The 17573-nt window shown below is 41.6% G+C and overlaps 1 protein-coding gene across 8 annotated transcripts in view; it reads right to left on the bottom strand.

Annotated features, from left to right (window-relative positions):
* Nucleotides 1–17573, bottom strand: part of RALGAPA1 (Ral GTPase activating protein catalytic subunit alpha 1) — a 125379-nt gene that overhangs the window by 38627 nt on the left and 69179 nt on the right. For all 8 annotated transcript variants that reach the window (XR_014564605.1, XM_083740088.1, XM_083740086.1 and 5 more), the window contains 4 exons: nt 11154–11222; nt 10147–10281; nt 9176–9359; nt 1829–2693 (listed from right to left, as the gene is read on the bottom strand). Coding sequence is in view for 7 of the 8 variants with exons in the window: in XM_083740088.1 (XP_083596214.1) it covers nt 1829–2693; nt 9176–9359; nt 10147–10281; nt 11154–11222 (1253 nt within the window). In the remaining variant the exon portion in view is untranslated. The remainder of the gene's footprint in view (nt 1–1828; nt 2694–9175; nt 9360–10146; nt 10282–11153; nt 11223–17573) is intronic.

The following is a 17573-nucleotide window of genomic DNA, read 5'->3' as shown; positions in this document are numbered from 1 at the left end:
CCTTTTGTAAGACATTTTCCATATCAAAGATGAATAGATCTTTTAAAAATAATATATACATATAGTTATTTTTTTATCCCAGGTGGTCTTCTGCATCCTTGTTAGTGACTTGAACATAATCCCCACTTCATTCCCCTTCTTCCCATTTAATCTGGAGGGCTGAACAGGACTCCCTTTGGTGCACATAAAACCTGCTCTTTAGTAGGCCAGGCGATAACCGCTTAGTGATAAAAAGGTACTTCCATGCCAGCCAAAAAACACAACAAAAAACACTGAACTGTAGGCTGCAATATAACAGAGTAAGCAAAGCCGAGAGGTTCCCCCAGATTAGCTATAGAATTTTAAAAGCCTAATGATGTTACTGTAAAATAGCTATCTTCCACTTACTATTTGTACTTCTGGCACTGCTCATAAAACCTGTGAGCGGAGGACTCCTAAGAACAGTGCCAACAAAAGAGAATAGTCTGCTTTGACAAAAATAACATGTCAAGGAAAAGGAAAAGAAAGAAGTGGATCTGCTGTAGAAATTTTTAGCTCACTCTCTCTCATAAAAAACAGTATGTTTTTAAATTGAGATTTCTAGATTTTTGTTCATATACTGATGCTTCCCCCAGGGAAATACTGTCCATAATAGATGGGTTAATTAAGTATCTGCTAACTGTATTAAAACCCTTTCATTTTGGAACCTATGTAGAAGTAAATAATTGTAAATGGAAAAAATGCTTTAAAACGTTTGATTTATTAGCTCTTGATTCACAGTCAAGATTACTATAAATCAAACAGAAGAAATGGCTGTTTTTTGTTTGTCTGCTGTGTGATATCTGCATAATATTTCAAGGAACAGTCTGCTAAATTTTCTTAAGCCATCATTTTACATATTCTCCTAGAAGCTTACACATAACCCCTCCTTAAAAATAATGTCCATAAAAACAAACTGCTGACCCAAACTTTGAAATACGATCAGTCTTGACTAAGAATAAAAGGTGTTAAAGGTGCCATATAGGAGTTCAGACTAAGAACAAAGAAGGGAAGTCCTCTATATAAATCCTAACCAAACTCTGTGAGGGGGAAATCAGTGCAACACAAAAAGCAAAATGACCTTCCTTCCTCTGCTGTCTATAGGGAGGGATGAAAATGATTTTCTGCCAGTCTGTTGCAAGTTTATCAGAACACTTAACTAAATTAAGCATTGTCAGAACATTTAATAACACTAAAAGCAATTATAAGCTGCCCTTTAACAAGACAAAACACAGTTAAATTTTAATGCGACAACTGTGGTGATGGTCACAACTTAAGATACCTTTAAAAGGAGATTAAATAAATTAATGGAGGATAATGCTATCAGTGGCTACTAGGCATGATGGCTATTATGCTCCGTCCGGAATCAGAGACAGCAGTTGCTGGAGAACAACAGCAGGAGAAGGTCCTCATGCCCAGATCGGTTGACCACTGTGTGAAACAAGATGCCAGAATAGATAGGACTTTGGTCTCATCCTGCAACGCATTCCTGTTTTTTTTCTTAAGACATTAAGGGAGATATGAGGCTACTTCAAAAAACAGCAGTCCTGTATCTCCTTCTCTGCCCAGCAGCCCCTGCCCCAAGGTAACCTCTGATAATACAAAGCATGCCATGTTTTTGATTTAGGCTACCCTTGCTCATTTGCATGGGAAAAGTTGGTGGGTCAGGGAAGTATTAGTTGAGGAGGACAAATGTGCTGCTGCTCTTTTCAGCAGCCACCACGTTTCTCTTACAACGTCAACTTCAGTTCTGAACAGTACAAACGAAAGAGTAGCTAGTCTTTAACAGTGAATAATGTTATCTTTTTACCTTTTATCCCAAGAATTCATTCCCAGAATACTAAGAAGCAATCTGCAATAGTAAAATGACGAAGAGGGCTTCTGCGGAGTTGGCTCATCCTGCTCCATAGCCTTCATATTTAAGTCATTGAAGTGCTTTTCAACAAAATCTCTCTCTTCTGTATGTTGCTTAAGGATTGCATTAATTACATCATGTTCCTGCTTCTCTGAAACACACAGAGGTTGAAGAGCAGGAACATTGAGCGATACACCTGTCCTCTGCAAGCACTCTGGGCTAGCGATTCCTATATACTGCAAGAGCTCATCAAGGACATCCTCTTCGTCCCTAATAGTGTCCCATGTTGGTACAGTCTCTCTACATCTTTTTTTTACCTGGAGTGCAATTCCATCCTTTACGCATACTTCTTCTACATACACAGTAGGTTCTGACACATCTTCTGGCTTCTCTTGATGGGGTAGTGAGAGGACAAAAGAAGTTGGTTCGGATAAACCACAAAGAGGTGGAGGTCCATACAGAATTGCAGAATCCCAGGAATATTTGCCAGAGAGATCACGCACTATAATTCTAACATTTGAATTAGCTGATGCAAGCCCAGCAGACAAACCGCCTCCAGGCATGTTTTCTTCCGCTCGGATTTGTATACAGGAAACTAAAGTTGTTCTGTTTAACACAAAGAACTGCAGATTGGGATTCTCAAAGAGCTCAGGAGAAAGTTCAAGGCTTTCACTGTAAGGATTGTCGTTGTTTTCACACACTTGACTCGTGAGCATAGCAGGTCCCCCACTCATGGGATAATGGCCTAAATGGTTTACCAAATGAGTGATCACAGTGCGAGCTGCCACAGAGATCAGTCCTTGTTGCATGTGAGATTTTACTGCAAAACAAAGGGTGATAGATTAAGTTATATAGATAAAAAAAAATTTAAATGCTCGTTAGGCACAAAAGGAAACATTTAAGTCTGAGGAGTTCTGAGGTGACCTGCGTGAAACCAGAGAACAGTCACAGTGAAGAACACATTCCCCTAGGGATCATGTGCACTCTCAAGCAACAGGAACAAAGAAGAAAAGAAGCACTTCGACAATCCAGTCCTAGGATTTCTGTGCCAAACAATAAATGCAAAACAGGCAGTGTTATGTCAATGATGCTGTTATTATTTATCATTTCAGAAGTGCCTAAACTTTACTAAATACCATACTCAGTCCCTGCTCAAGTGAAAATGCACAACACAAAAAGAGAATGGAATGGAGAAAGAGAAAATTCATGCTCCAATTCTTAAAGTTACCTAGCTGTTCTTATAATGGTCGCTTGGAATAGAAACAGTTCAAGGAAATGAAGCGCCAAATGGCAGCTGGTCTCTCACCCGAGCCAATTTCAATTGCCAGGATGTTTGTGTTATGAAAACACAACTTTATGAATGGTCACGGTTAATAGCGTAATTATCACCGTCTGTTCTCTCTACATTGCCTTTCCTTCTGGCTCAGGAATGGGTGGTGTGGTAAGGCAGGAGCCTCCTGGCAGCACCACCACTGCCACATACCAGGACAGTGAGGGGTGGGGCAGGGTGGCAGTGAAGTTGAGGCAGTGCAGGTGAATCTGATAGGCTTGATTGGCATGCCTGCCTTGCACTAGTAAGTGCAGGCCTTGCAGTGCTGCCCTGATGCCTGCTTTTGCTTTTACTGTTCCCAGACTTGTACCCCCAGCAACTCAGTATAACATTTCAAGCGTCTGATGAAGTGGACTCTTTCCCATGGAGTCTTATGCCATAATAAATTGGGCGATTTTTAAGGTGCCACAAGACATGTTTTCCTGCAACGCTCTAACACAGAGCTACCCCTCTAGAATTCAGGGTATCACTCTGCTGGTACAATCCACTTTCAGAAGACCCCCTACTTTTAATGGCACCAGACCATTTTGCAAAGCTTCCATACAAAGCCTATTTAGAGCACCGTAAGAAATGCATATAAATGACTATTAAACTGCTTATGTGATGAAAACAATATTATTTATACAGCGACCAAATTCTATTATTTTATTGTTTAATGACTTTATATGTTGCCCTTCAGGGCAAAGCCCTCCCAAAGAGATAGAGAAAAGAGAATTAGTTTCCTATACATAGCAGGATAATTCATTTTATACACAAAAGCAGGAACATTATGCTTCCATATAATTTACAGAACAACCCACCAGGCAATGCTTCTAGTAAAGACCCCCAGTGATCATCCTTTTACCCATCTACCTGCAAATCATTCTGCCATGTCTACATACTAATATTGTTTTTGGCGCCTAGGTCACCCCACCCTGGCTCCATCTCCTTCCAGGAATGTTCTGATTTCTCAGTCTATGTAACTTTATTCTAATGGATGGAAAGATTCTGGAATTTCAACAGCACTTTCTTAGCCACTATTTAGACTAACTCACTTTCTGTTATCCAGAGCCCTTCCCTTCTAGAGGACACACAGTAATCCAAGAGGCCACAGAGAATTATCTAAGAACAACAGAGGGGCTGCTTCTTCCTTTCCCTCTGATGGCCTCAGTAATGATAGTTGTTAGCTAGAGGGAAGGAGGCTCTCAGCTGGAGCTGTACCAAAGAATGATGCTTCTTTTCCTTACGGTAGCCCCCAGCATGCCTACAAATCGCTTCCAGAGAGTTGGGGAATCCTCCCGAAAATATTCTGCACACAAATAAAACAGCTGAGGCTTTGTGCAGAGAGTTCAGGAGGAGGAGTGGGATCTGGATTCAGCTCTTGTCCCTGACAAACAGCTGATTTTCAGGATTTTAATATTGCTGAAGGAGCACTGCATGCATATATTCAGCTGCTTAGCATGTGCTCCTATGGATTCAGATAAGGTTATGCCAAGCAACTCCCTCTTTTTGGATGCTCTCCAGAATCTATGGACTACAACTCCCACCATCCCTGGCTGTGGTTGATGGGAGTTGTAGTAAAAAACAGCTGGAGCGCTCCATGTTGCCTACCCCGATGTAAGTTATTTGAATTTAATAATTAACTGTAACACAGAGATTATACTAATGGTACATTTCTAGGTTTCACAAACAGCTTTTTGAACCCTTGAATCCAAATGCATGGTGCCTTGAAAAGCGCTGCCCATACTTTCATTTTTATGTAAATTCTAATAGCAGACCTCTTGTTGATTTTCTCCAATGATAATTTCCAAAAACTATCAGTGGCAAATTGCAACAAGGTTTCTTGCTTTATTTGTGTAGTTTGTACATATTGTCAATGCATGACAGCTTCATGAGTCCATCTGATTTTTACTTTTCAATTGAGTATACAATGTTATTCAGAATTTGATTAAGTGGTTGTATTCATAAAAAACAACCAGGCAATTCCTTCCTTATGAGACTCCTCTCTGTCTATATATATCCTGAGGTCAACCTATTATAAGGTGGTAAGACCAAAACCTCCTTTGGATGATAGAAAGGCACAACTGTCAAGCCAATTCTATGATTCTTTTCTTTTCCATTTTCAACACTGGTTTCAATCAATGGAAACAATGTACTTGGGGTGGTTCCTGAAAATCTCTGTTCTTCAGATGTCACCCACTGATTATAATAAAAGGATGCAGCTCAGAGAGAGACAACACTGTTAAGAGCTACATGTTAAAAACCAGGGAGTAACTATCTCCGAGACTCTGGTTGACTCTGAGAGATAGCTCTGTCACCCAACCCTCTTCCCCCCCCAGTGCTTCATTGCTCACTCAGTCTTCTTACCACATCTGCACTGGCATAGTGCTACTCATACCATTTACTCCTATGTATGACTGGCATCAGTTATAATAAGTTTCTATAACTTAAAAGTGCTTAAAACCCATTAATATATGATGAAAATAAAGGTGTCAGGAGTCTTCCTCAGTTTTATAATTTAAAGTTACAAAATATTACATTTTATGTAACATTAAAAATAACATCACACTCAAAAAAGACAATCACAACATATATAGCAGAAACACGACGACAATTCCAGAAAGAAATACTGAAAGGCACCCAGTAAAAGAAAACAGGAGGGTAAAAACAGCATAACCCTACACTTAGAATTCAGCTCTATACCCATTTACTTGGCCCATCCAGTTTAGAGACTTAATGGAGCAGCTCCCTGCATCTATTTGTGCTGTCCAGAAAGAATGACAGCAGCACAATGAGCAGAGGATCCGGTGCTGCAGCCCCACCCCGCCAAAGTGGCTTCTGCTTGCTGTTTATTTGGGTGCACTGGAGCACTCTGCACAGGTGGGGTTTCCTCAATAGCAGTGAAGTCCCCCGCACCCTCCAACGGAGGCTGGCAGATCTGGACAGGGTTGGGTGGACCGATACCTCCACCTTATCTAACCCACACCAATATTGTGAATCAGGGGTATGGATTGCTGTGCCCCTTCTGAGTAGACATCTGTTACATTTTTGCCATCAACCACCAGCAGACTCAAACTGCTTAATGAATCTTCTGCCCTACATGTATCATGAGTAGTATGATTTGATTTACTATCAGGTAGAATGACAGGTAGATGTAAAGTACTTATGTTCTTACTCATGTAGTTAAAAGGTAGCAAGGGCTCAAAAGCAGATGTGCACAAGCCTTTCTGTTAAAGAAGGCTTGTGCATCTCTGAAGCTGGAGGACAATTCAAATGAAATGCATTTGCCAGTTTAGTAGCTGACAATCTGCTATCCTTTCAAGTGTGGCTGAAATTTACTGCTTGAGGCAGCACGTTTCATGGTGGGACCAGCTCTGCTGCTGCTGTTCCATCCTTTTCGCTGATATTAACTCCTAGAGTTTCACATGTCTATCGCACCATGGGATTCAATATACTTGTTACGGGGTTTCAATGAGTTCTTAACAGTTATTCTTGGGTTTCAAGGCATACTCATCTGGAAGAAGCAACAGTATGCTTCACTTAGTACACCTACTAAAGCTCTTCCTTCTATTTGTCACCATGTCCACTTGCCTGTTTTGTAGAAAAACAGGGTAGCTGAAATTTCAGAGTAGTGCCTCTCAAAGCACTCTGCATTACAAGAGCTTTTATCCTGAAACACTTCTGCATAAGATAAAACAGATACAAGCATCCAAGCATCAAGGAAAGTAGACAGACACAGGGAGGTGATGACAAATCCAAACTAGGGTGCCCACTGTCCTGGATTCTTCAGCTTTAGTATCCTATAATGCACCTCAGTTTATTGGAAATGCACCAAACTACCTTTCCATATGCCTGAAATCCCTACCCAAAGCTCAGTCTCTTACAGGCAAGGATGTGCTATATTGAAAAGAGAAATGAGACTGGATCTCTCTCTTTCATGAAGTATTCTTCATATTATTGAATGTTGGAAAACCCAGTGGGCTTGCATCAATTGGATGTCTTGGGACTGGGCTATCATAGAGTCAACAAGACATATATTGGACATCTGGGGTGTTGAAATGGTTCAAAGCCCTGCACCTAGCCACTATTGCCACATATACAGGATGTGTTTTACGATCATACATTTCTGTTGTCCAGCAATTGCAACAATTGATGCCCTGATGGACCCAGTAAAATGGTCAGTCATGGGGGGTGGAGAAGGGCTGACCAGAAAGAGGGAAATACAAAGAGCCAGGGCTCCATTGTGAGCCTCCCAACATCTAGGGTTGGGTCTTGCTTTCTGACATGATTTTACCCCTGAGTACTTAAAAAAAGCTTTCTTTTCTCAATCGCTCTTAAGAGTTCCAGGAACTACAGATTGCTGGGGAATAGTGAAAAATACTTAGGTGATACCTGATATCAGACATACTCAGACGAGACTTACTGAAATCAATGGACTTGTGTAAGAAGTCCATTGATTTCAATGGGTACACTCTGAGCATGAGTAATGTTGGATACTATCCTTAGTATTTAATACTGCTAAACCAGCACTAAAATCCACGGAACAGTAGCTCATTAATCTGACCCAACTTTCTTGGAAATTATTCTAAATGGAAAAAGTTAGGTTACTAACTTATATAAAACAACACCACATACATAAATTTAGGGCTTTAACAAGAAACCAGAAGCATTAGTCCTGTGGGGAAATGTACAAATGAAGGATAGCAATGCTAAGGTTTTGTGCATGAGACATTCATTTAAAGAGTGGGAGGGGGGAGCTATTCAAGGTTGTCTTTTCAAATTGCCAGATTAAACAAATCACACAGCATTTGCTGCAAACCCATAATTACACATTATTATAGTATACAAAAGCAGAAAGGCACAAAAAGCTACTGCAATTCTCTACACTTGCAATGGAACATGTAGGGGAAGTTAATTTTGGTAAATACTTTAAATATTAGCTTTGCATAATATGTATAGGTGAAACTGTAATTAGGGCAGAATGAATCCTTCGATGTTTCTTTCATTCTGACCCTGCAGATGATTACTCTTTGCTAATAAGACCACAGCCATTTGACAAAAAGCCAACTACAGTACCTTGCTTCATTCTTCAGTAAATTTAATAATTACCGCTCCTCCTGCCAATAGTTCTCAAATCAGATTTGTTCAATCCAATACTGAGCTTATTAGAGGACAGCTCTGTGTTCAGAATTCTTTGGCCAAAAAAGTACTTGAAGATGATGAAGCATGCCTTAGACAAGGGCACAATGATTAGCCATTTTCTCCACATAAAAAAAACAGCACGGAGTCACTACAGACCACAAAATCACCTGCTGTTAGCACACAGCTGCTACAAAAAGGTTCTGCATTTATCTAGTCCTTAATGCCACTAAGGAAGCCTAAAGGGAACAGCTTAATACAGGAGGAGAATGACACTACACAGAATATTTGGTATCAGTATTAAAGCCTATCTTTTCCAAATTTCCGTCCACCAGGACCATTTGATATTTGCTAAAAGAAAAAAAATCAGCTTAAAACTTCTTGCAACCTTTATTTCAAGGTGGTGCATTTACTGAGAAAAAAATAAAATACTCCCAACATGGAAAGCTCTTCAGGAAACAATGAAGCTTCACAAAAACATTTCTTTACGAATATAAAACAAAATGTCAACTTTATATTAAATTGCTTTTATCGGAACTCAACTATTCTGTATCTGGTTGTTTGGAAAAGATTAAGATAATTCCTCTAAAACCAAAAAATTATACATAATGCTAGTTGTTTGCAATGTTGCACAGAGGGCAAAAGGACCCATATTAAATGGATTTTTTATGTACGTATTTTAGTAAACAGAGTTGCAATTGCTCAAAATTACACTGATTTATTCCATATTGATTTAGCACTATCTGGAGATCATAATGGCATTAGATGTAATATAAAATCCACACTTTAGAGACTTCAGTATCGGAAATCTACATTATTTGGTCAAAGGGAGGTGTTCATCAAGGCAAACAGACCTTCTGTGACTGGTTGGAGTTTTGATGACCGCTCTGAATCTGGAGAATGTAATGGCTCTGGCTCCTTCAGACTTTCCAAATGCATAAAAGGATCATAATCAGAAGATGCCAAATCAGATAGGCTCACAGGAAAATATTTGGGGTTGCTAAAGCACTGAGATCCATAAACGCACCCATGAAGGACCTAAGAATAAAAATGAAGTTTAACATAAAAGTATCAAGAAAGCAAACAAACAAAAGAAATAAAAATAAACACAGTAGTTAGTTAGTTAATTAGTTGGTTTTTAAATGCTCCAAATTTCTGTTTTACATTAGATGTAATTTAAAATACACACTTTAGACAGACATTTCACTATTGTGATATGTACTATAGGTACTGACAATTATTCTACCCCAATTGCATGTGTTTAGATTTTCAAAATGCTCTTCATAAACAGAGATATGAACCCCACATGCAGCCAGTTCTCTCCTCCCTTTGTGCAAGTAAGTGAACAAGCCAGGAAGTTAACTACCATCTCCCATTAAATCCAAAGTGGGATACTATATTCAACAGCTTCTAAACAAACAAGGATATGAAGTCAACGATAAACCATGGTTTGTTAGGAAGCCATTAACCATAGTTTCCCAGTTCAGATTATGAAGAGAGGAACAAGGCTGCCATATGCAGTTACATAAGGCATGGTCATCAGATTATGACCACTGAGGGAACTTTTACTGGTTATCTGAAGTGCTATTTTTCATATTCTATGCCCTTCACGGCTTAGGAGCTTGGTACTTAGAAAGATTGTCTTTTTCTGTGACAGCCTTCTGAAGCTGCATATCTGTTTTGTATTGTTAATCTGTTTTGCTTGTTTCTTCCAACCCTTTTAGTCTTCTCACCTTGTTAGTAAAAACTTTAAAGATTAAATAAAAAATAACACACCCGCACCATAAATCAAAGCAGGGGAAGTGGGGGGAGCAACAGCAGGTACCTTATATATGCAATTGAGAACAGATTTTTCCATTTTATCATTTTCAGATCCTGAAGTGTGAACAGGTTGCAACAGTGTCTTTAAAGGCAATGCCATTATCCAGTCCAACAGACAGAGAAGTAGAGAGACCACCAGCTGCAACAGAAGGATTTCTAAATTACAGCTAACCATGAAGAGGAATCTGCTTACTCTCTGTTTTTGTCCTTCCTTTCTTAATTTAGTCTCAGCATTAATCTAGCTCAATAGTAGCACAGTACTTTGTATATTACGTCCAACTGTTTTGTGTGTGTGTGTGTGTGTGTGTGTGTGTGTGGAAACATATATGCCAAATGTACATGGCATGAACGCACTAAAACGTCATCTATTTGAGTGTCATTAGGAGAGTTCAGCACTACACTTTTAACTTTGAATGGAATACACCTATTGCTAACAGCAGCAGAGTGATTAAAGACTACCTAATACTTTGCTACACAAAGGAGAAAAACAGATACATTATGTGGCAGTCTGTACAGTGGTACCTCGGGTTAAGTACTTAATTTGTTCTGGAGGTCCGTTCTTAACCTGAAACTGTTCTTAACCTGAAGCACCACTTTATCTAATGGGGCCTCCCGCTGCGGCCGCTGTGCGATTTCTGTTCTCATCCTGAAGCAAAGCTCTTAACCCGAGGTACTATTTCTGGGTTAGCGGAGTCTGTAATGTGAAGCGTGTGTAACCTGAAGCATATGTAACCCTGTAACCACTGTATATGTTTTGTAACCACTGTATATGTTTTGAACACTCAAAAAAAGGTTATAGTTTCTTGCAGGAACCAGTCACCTCATTGAGTCTTTATAACTATTGGATGGTATCCACACTATACATGAGCAGAAAACTCCAGCAATAGGCCATCCCACTCCAGTCTCTCACCTGCAGCCCTTGAAAACCCTGGATACAATCCACTTTCTATTACAAAGAAAACAAATGGCTGGGACCAGTGATATACTTAAGAAAGATGAGATAATTCATACCCTCTTGTCCTGTTCGTAAGAAGAAGCTTCTGTACTGGGCAAGAGATGAGTGATGGTTGCTATCAGGATCTATGGGAAATAAATAAATATTTGCTGTACCATTTCTACCATTTTTAGACTTTAAATAAACCCTTTGATCCACTGGCAGACATACTTTGAAAAACAGTTTTTGCTAGTTTTTTTTTCCAGTCTTTGTATTTTAAAACTTTTTCTTAGGTTTTCAAGAATACATACATAAGCAGAAGTTATGTCCTGAATAAAATAAGCTGATACAATTGCATCACACTGTTATACTTCCCTCTGCAAACATACCCAGAACCACTATAATAAACAGACAAACAAACAAATTGAAGCAGAACTAACCCCCTCCCCATCCCCTGCAACTAACACACACTTTGGTTCCAAGTGCCATGAGAATGTCTCATTACCCTTCAGCAGGTAAGTGTAGCAAAGAAATAACAATTTACATGCAATGCATAATACATACCAAAACATATTAAATCTACCAAAATAACTGTTTACTTCAAGATGTTTAAACCCTCCTATGAAGTCATTTGCCTTTTGATCACTGTATTGGGTCACTATATTTAAATATATTTCCACAATAAGAACATAAGAATGTGAGAACCCTGATGGTTCAAACTAAAAGCCTACTGATACAGTCCAGTTATCTGTTTCCTACATTGGCCAACCAGCTGGTCTGCAGAAACATATAGCCTTGACCAAAGTGGAGGTAGAACACACCTGCCATGACTAGTAAACACTGATAAGTCTTAGCATTCCTGAATTTGTCTAACAGTTGGTGGCCATCAATATATCTTGTGGATGTGACTTCCACTATGCAAGGTGTAATTCCTTTGGCTATCCTGAATCCCCCAGATGACCCTGGAATCCAGTATCATGATGAGAGAGAGAAAGTTTCACCTTCATTATACTACCTATAATTTTATACATTGGTCTATTCCCACTTTTCATTTTAGTTTACTGGGGTATAGAAAATTGTGTAGGGATTTATGATGGCTGTCAATGCAATCAGTTGTTTTGGATCATCCTTGCAAGTAAATTAATCAATGCAAATGGTTATTTTTCAGCTGTTATAATTTCTTATTATTAGTACAGACAAGGCAGCAGGGTTTGTTCCAATTCAGAGTGTTCCCACTCCACCATCACTTAGCAAGTCATTTGTTAAGCTTTTTGAACTCTTAGGCTGCAGTTGTGAAGCTGCTTAAGAGCCTGAGTAATTCCAGAATCGAAGCCTTTAATAGTTGCTGCTATCAGTACTGGCAGAATTGATCTTTAACCACATTTGCTCAGAAGTCAGTTCCCTTGATTTCAGCATGCACTTAGAATTGGTGTTTGCTTTATTTTATCGCCTTCAACTGCTTGTAGCAAAATCCGTTGCACTTCACTGAAATATATTGAAAGATTTCTTTCTCATGCACATTATTGTGCCCAAACATATTTATCTGTTTTTATTTTTCAAAAAAACATTTGCATTCTGTTATGGCACCTGCTTCATATTTCTCTTTTGGGTGAGATTTAAAATGTGAGGGCCATTAGAGTAGGTGGCTGTAGCAGTGTGTTTCATTTTACTTATTTATAAAATTTATACACCGCTTGATTGTAAAAAACAAACAAACCTCAAAGCACATTACAAAAAGATAAAACAATAAAATCAAACAGCTGCTCCTCCCCAATCAAGTAAGTAAATAAAAATGCTTAACTAAAAGTAGAAATTGTAGAAAGATTTTGGCAGATTTTTTCTGCACACTTTGGGGCAAAAGAGAGTAATTTAAAACAACTGTTGTTGAGACATTTCATTCCAAATCTGCTAGACTAGAGCCAGACAGAGGATGATGACAGGTGGGTGTCCTGCCTACTCCCAACATAAATCCTGGCTACACCCACATTGGCAGGCTGCATAGTAGCTGAACCTGCTATTCTCAGTGTGCACCAACAGTTATGTTAACACAAACTATTCTGTACCCCATCAAATTGATCAGGGTTTAAATATGATAATGTTAAGTAGGGCACAGACATTGGATTGAGGCCATATTGCTTAGCATCTATTTAGGTTTTCCTGGAAGGAGCTCTGTGTTATTAGTATTCAAAGCGGCAATGAGGATACAGGAAGTGTTGATGAATATACAGAAAGAGTGATTTAAGGAAGCCAAAGAGCCAAACAAAACTGCTTATGAGAAGGGAAAATGAACACAAATATACCATTTAGGTGTTCACATGTTCATTCCCAAAGCTTCGGTGCTGATTGGAACAACATTTACAAGATGAAAACATAGTGTGCGCTTATTAGAAAGCTTGCAAAATAGTGACCATCAATGGGGTATGTTCATCCCCGACCTGGCCACAGTGATCCATGCGACGGTCATCTCCAGGCTTGACTACTGTAATTCGCTCTATGCGGGGCTGCCCTTGAAGCTGTCCCAGAAACTCCAGCGGGTACAGAATGCTGCAGCGAGGCTCCTCACGGGGTCTCTGCCATGGGAGCATATTCACCCAGTGCTTTTCAAGCTGCACTGGCTCCCGGTGGAGTACAGGGTCAGATTTAAGGTGCTGCTTTTGAGCTTTAAAGCCCTTCACGGCCTAGGACCCTCGTACCTACGGGACCGCCTCTCCCGGTATGCCCCACGGAGAGCCTCAAGGTCCATAAATAGCAACACCCTAGTGGTCCAGGGCCCTAAGGAAGTTAGATTAGCTTCAACCAGAGCCAGGGCCTTTTCAACTCTGGCTCCGGCCTGGTGGAACGCTCTGCCTCATGAGACCAGGGCCCTACAGGATCTGATTTCTTTCCACAGGGCCTGTAAGACAGAGTTGTTCCGCCTGGCCTTTGGCTTGAAGCCAGTTTGATTCCCTCCCTCCCTCTCTTTCTTTTTTCTTTTCCTTCTCCTCCTGTGATGAGGCATTTTAATGAGGCATTTTAATATTTTAATGTTTCAATATTTTAATGTTGTATTTTAATTTTGTTTTAAGTTGTAATCATTCAACTTGTTTTTATTATTACAGTGGTGCCCCGCAAGACGAATGCCTCGCTAAATGAAAAACCCGCAAGACGAAAGGGTTTTCCGATTTTTTAGCGGCTTCACAAGACGAATTTCCCTATGGGCTTGCTTCGCAAGACGAAAGCCCATACGGAAATCTCCGGAGATAGCGGGGAAGCGCAGCGCGCCTTCTCCTCTGTTCCCGGACCTGTCCTAAGGCTTGCGGTGGGAGGTCCGGGAACAGAGGACAAGGCGCGAAGGGCTTCTCCTCTGTTCCCGGGGCTTGCGGTGGAAGGAGGGTTTTTCCTCCCCACCGCCAACATTCAGAACAGCATTCTGAATGTTGGCGGTGGGGAGGAAAGCCCTCCTCCCACCCCAAGCCTTCAGGACAGGTCCGGGAACAGAGGGGAAGGTGCGCAGCGCTTCTCCTCTGTTCCCGGGGCTTGCGGTGGGAGGAGGGTTTTTCCTCCCCACCGCCAACATTCAGAACAGCATTCTGAATGTTGGCGGTGGGGAGGAAAGCCCTCCTCCCACCGCAAGCCTTCAGGACAGGTCCAGGAACAGGACCTCTTCTGAAGGCTGGCGGGGGGCAAAAGTCTTTGTCCCCCCTGCCTGCCTTCCCGGGGGCTTTTAAATCGCCCCAGGACAGCGGAGAATTCATCCGCTGTCCCGGGGCGATTTTAATATGCTGGCGGGCGGCAGCGCTGCCGCCCGCCAGCATTTTAAGATCGCCCCGGACAGCGGAGAAGTCTCCGCTGTCCCGGGGGCTTTTAAAATGCTGGGGGACAGCAGCGAAGCCTTCGCTGCCGCCTGCCAGCATTTTAAGATCGCCCCGGGACAGCGGAGAAGTCTCCGCTGTCCCGGGAAGGCAGGCGGGGGGAAGCAAAGACTTTCGCCCCCCCGCCAGCCTTCAGAAGAGGTCGGGGGACAGACTGTCCCCGGACCTGGTCTGAAGGCGGTTTCCATAGGAACGCATTGATTGATTTTCAATGCATTCCTATGGGAAACCGTGCTTCGCAAGACGAAAAACTCACAAGACGAAAAGACTTGCGGAACGAATTAATTTCGTCTTGCGAGGCACCACTGTATTTGCTAGCCGCCCTGAGCCCGGCCTTGGCTGGGGAGGGCGGGTACAAATAAAAAATTATCATCATCATCATCATCATCCCTGGATACAGAATCTAAGAAAAGGCCAGGAGGGATGCATTGTAAGATTTATTCTACATGCTAAAGAGGGCACAAACTTCAGAGTAACTGTGGGCAGAAATAGGAGGTCTAAAACACAATTTAGTGCTGTGGATGCCCTGCCCACCAGCTAAAACACTGAGGATGATATTGAGAAAGAAATCAGGAAGACAGCCAAAAAAGAAGATGTAAATCAGGGGCAATTCAAACTACCTCTAGCTACTTAAATGGAGGAACTAAAGAGCTTACCAGCATGTAGGGATTCAGAGTGCTTTTGATCCTGGCCACTGTTAGGGCACCTTCCCCCCTCTTTTTAATCTCCTATTGCAATAACCGACCAGAATGAAAGCATCTAAAGTAAACAGATGTACCCTTGCATCTCAATGATTTAAATTGGCCCACACAAATTAATGAAGTATAAGGTTGTGCAATTATAATGCTATAATATATGCTTCTCTTCTATATTACAATGTCATAAATGATGTAGCAAAGCCATTTAAAGAAACGTCAGTAAACTTAAAGGTAAAGGTAAAGGGACCCCTGACCGTTAGGTCCAGTCATGGACAACTCTGGGGGTGCGGCGTTCATCTTGCTTTATTGGCCGAGGGAGCCGGCGTACAGCTTCCGGGTCATGTGGCCAGCATGACAAAGTCGCTTCTGGCAAACCAGAGCAGCGCACAGAAACACCATTCACCTTCCCGACGGAGCGTTACCTATTTATCTACTTGCACTTTGACGTGCTTTCGAACTGCTAGGTTGGCAGGAGCAGGGACCGAGCAACGGGAGCTCACCCCGTCGCGGGGATTCGAACCACCGACTTTCTGATCAGCAAGCGCTAGGCTCAGTGGTTTAGACTACAGCGCCACCTGTGTCATTAAACTTAAAACATGGTATATAAGCTGCAACCCTAACCCCATTTACCTGGGAGTAAGCCCCACTGAATTTAATAGAACTTACTCCTGAGTAGACATGTGCTGTAAGGCACTGAGCTACTCAAATTACAGTTGTGGGGAGGGGGAAGTCTGAGGAGACACAGGACCTCCTTCAAAGACTTTGTCTGTAGACGAAGGCAGATCTGTGCACTGGGTTGTTGTTGTTTTTGCAAAATTTCATGTACTTTTTGTTATACTTGGTGTCCAAACTTTTTTCAAAGAGGGCTAGATTTGATGAAGTGAAGGGCCTTGAGGGCAGACCAAAGGGTCAACCAAACTTGTTTAGGGTTGAAGTGCAATGCGCTCTACGTAGGGCTACCTTTGAAGGTGACCCGGGAACTACAACTAATCCAGAATGCGGCAGCTAGACTGGTGACTGGGGGCAGCCGCCGAGACCACATAACACCGGTCTTGAAAGACCTACATTGGCTCCCAGTACATTTCCAAGCAGAATTCAAAGTGTTGGTGTTGACCTTTAAAGCCCTAAGCGGCCTTGGCCCAGTATACCTGAAGGAGCGTCTCCACCCCCATCATTCTGCCCGGACACTGAGGTCCAGCACTGAGGGCGTTCTGGCGGTTCCCTCATTGCAAGAAGCAAAGCTACTGGGAACCAGGCAGAGGGCCTTCTCGGTAGGGGCGCCCGCCCTGTGGAACGCCCTCCCATCAGATGTCAAAGCGATAAACAACTACCTGACATTCAGAAGATATCTTAAGGCAGCCCTGTTCAGGGAAGTTTTTAATGCGTGACATTTTAATGTATTTTTGGTCTCTGTGGAAGCTGCCCAGAGTGGCTGGGGAAACCCAACCAGATGGGCGGGGTACAAACAATAATTTGTTGTTGTTGTTGTCGTCGTCGAGGTTTTTTTGTTTTTTTAGGATTTTACCCCAGGAAATAAGCTGCCACAGGAGCCAGACTGAACCGACCAGGAAGCTGGATTAGGTCCCCGAAACGGACTTTGGACATGCCTGCTATAGGAGATCTGGATAGAAAGGATCTGCTGCTTCTTGTCTAATACTTCAAGATTATGGAATTGTCTTTAGAAAGAGGACACAATGTGCTACTGGTTATCCTGAAGCAACATTGCACCCTAGAGCAGAATTACATGTCGCATATAGTTCTGTGCCCTCTCTTCTCAGGTGGTTTCCACCAACTGGTATTCTGAAGCACACTGGCACCGTCTGTGGAGGTAGATTACATTTCAATAATATATATAATAAAGTTAAATATTTTTACATTTCCTTCCTTTAGCTTTTTTTCCACATTTACCAACACCTACACTCCAAATGAAGAATTATAAACAAAACAC

Source organism: Podarcis gaigeae (assembly GCF_964106915.1).
Source record: "Podarcis gaigeae genome assembly, chromosome: 1".
Lineage (NCBI taxonomy): Eukaryota > Metazoa > Chordata > Lepidosauria > Squamata > Lacertidae > Podarcis > Podarcis gaigeae.
This window is presented reverse-complemented; position numbering and strand designations above follow the sequence as displayed.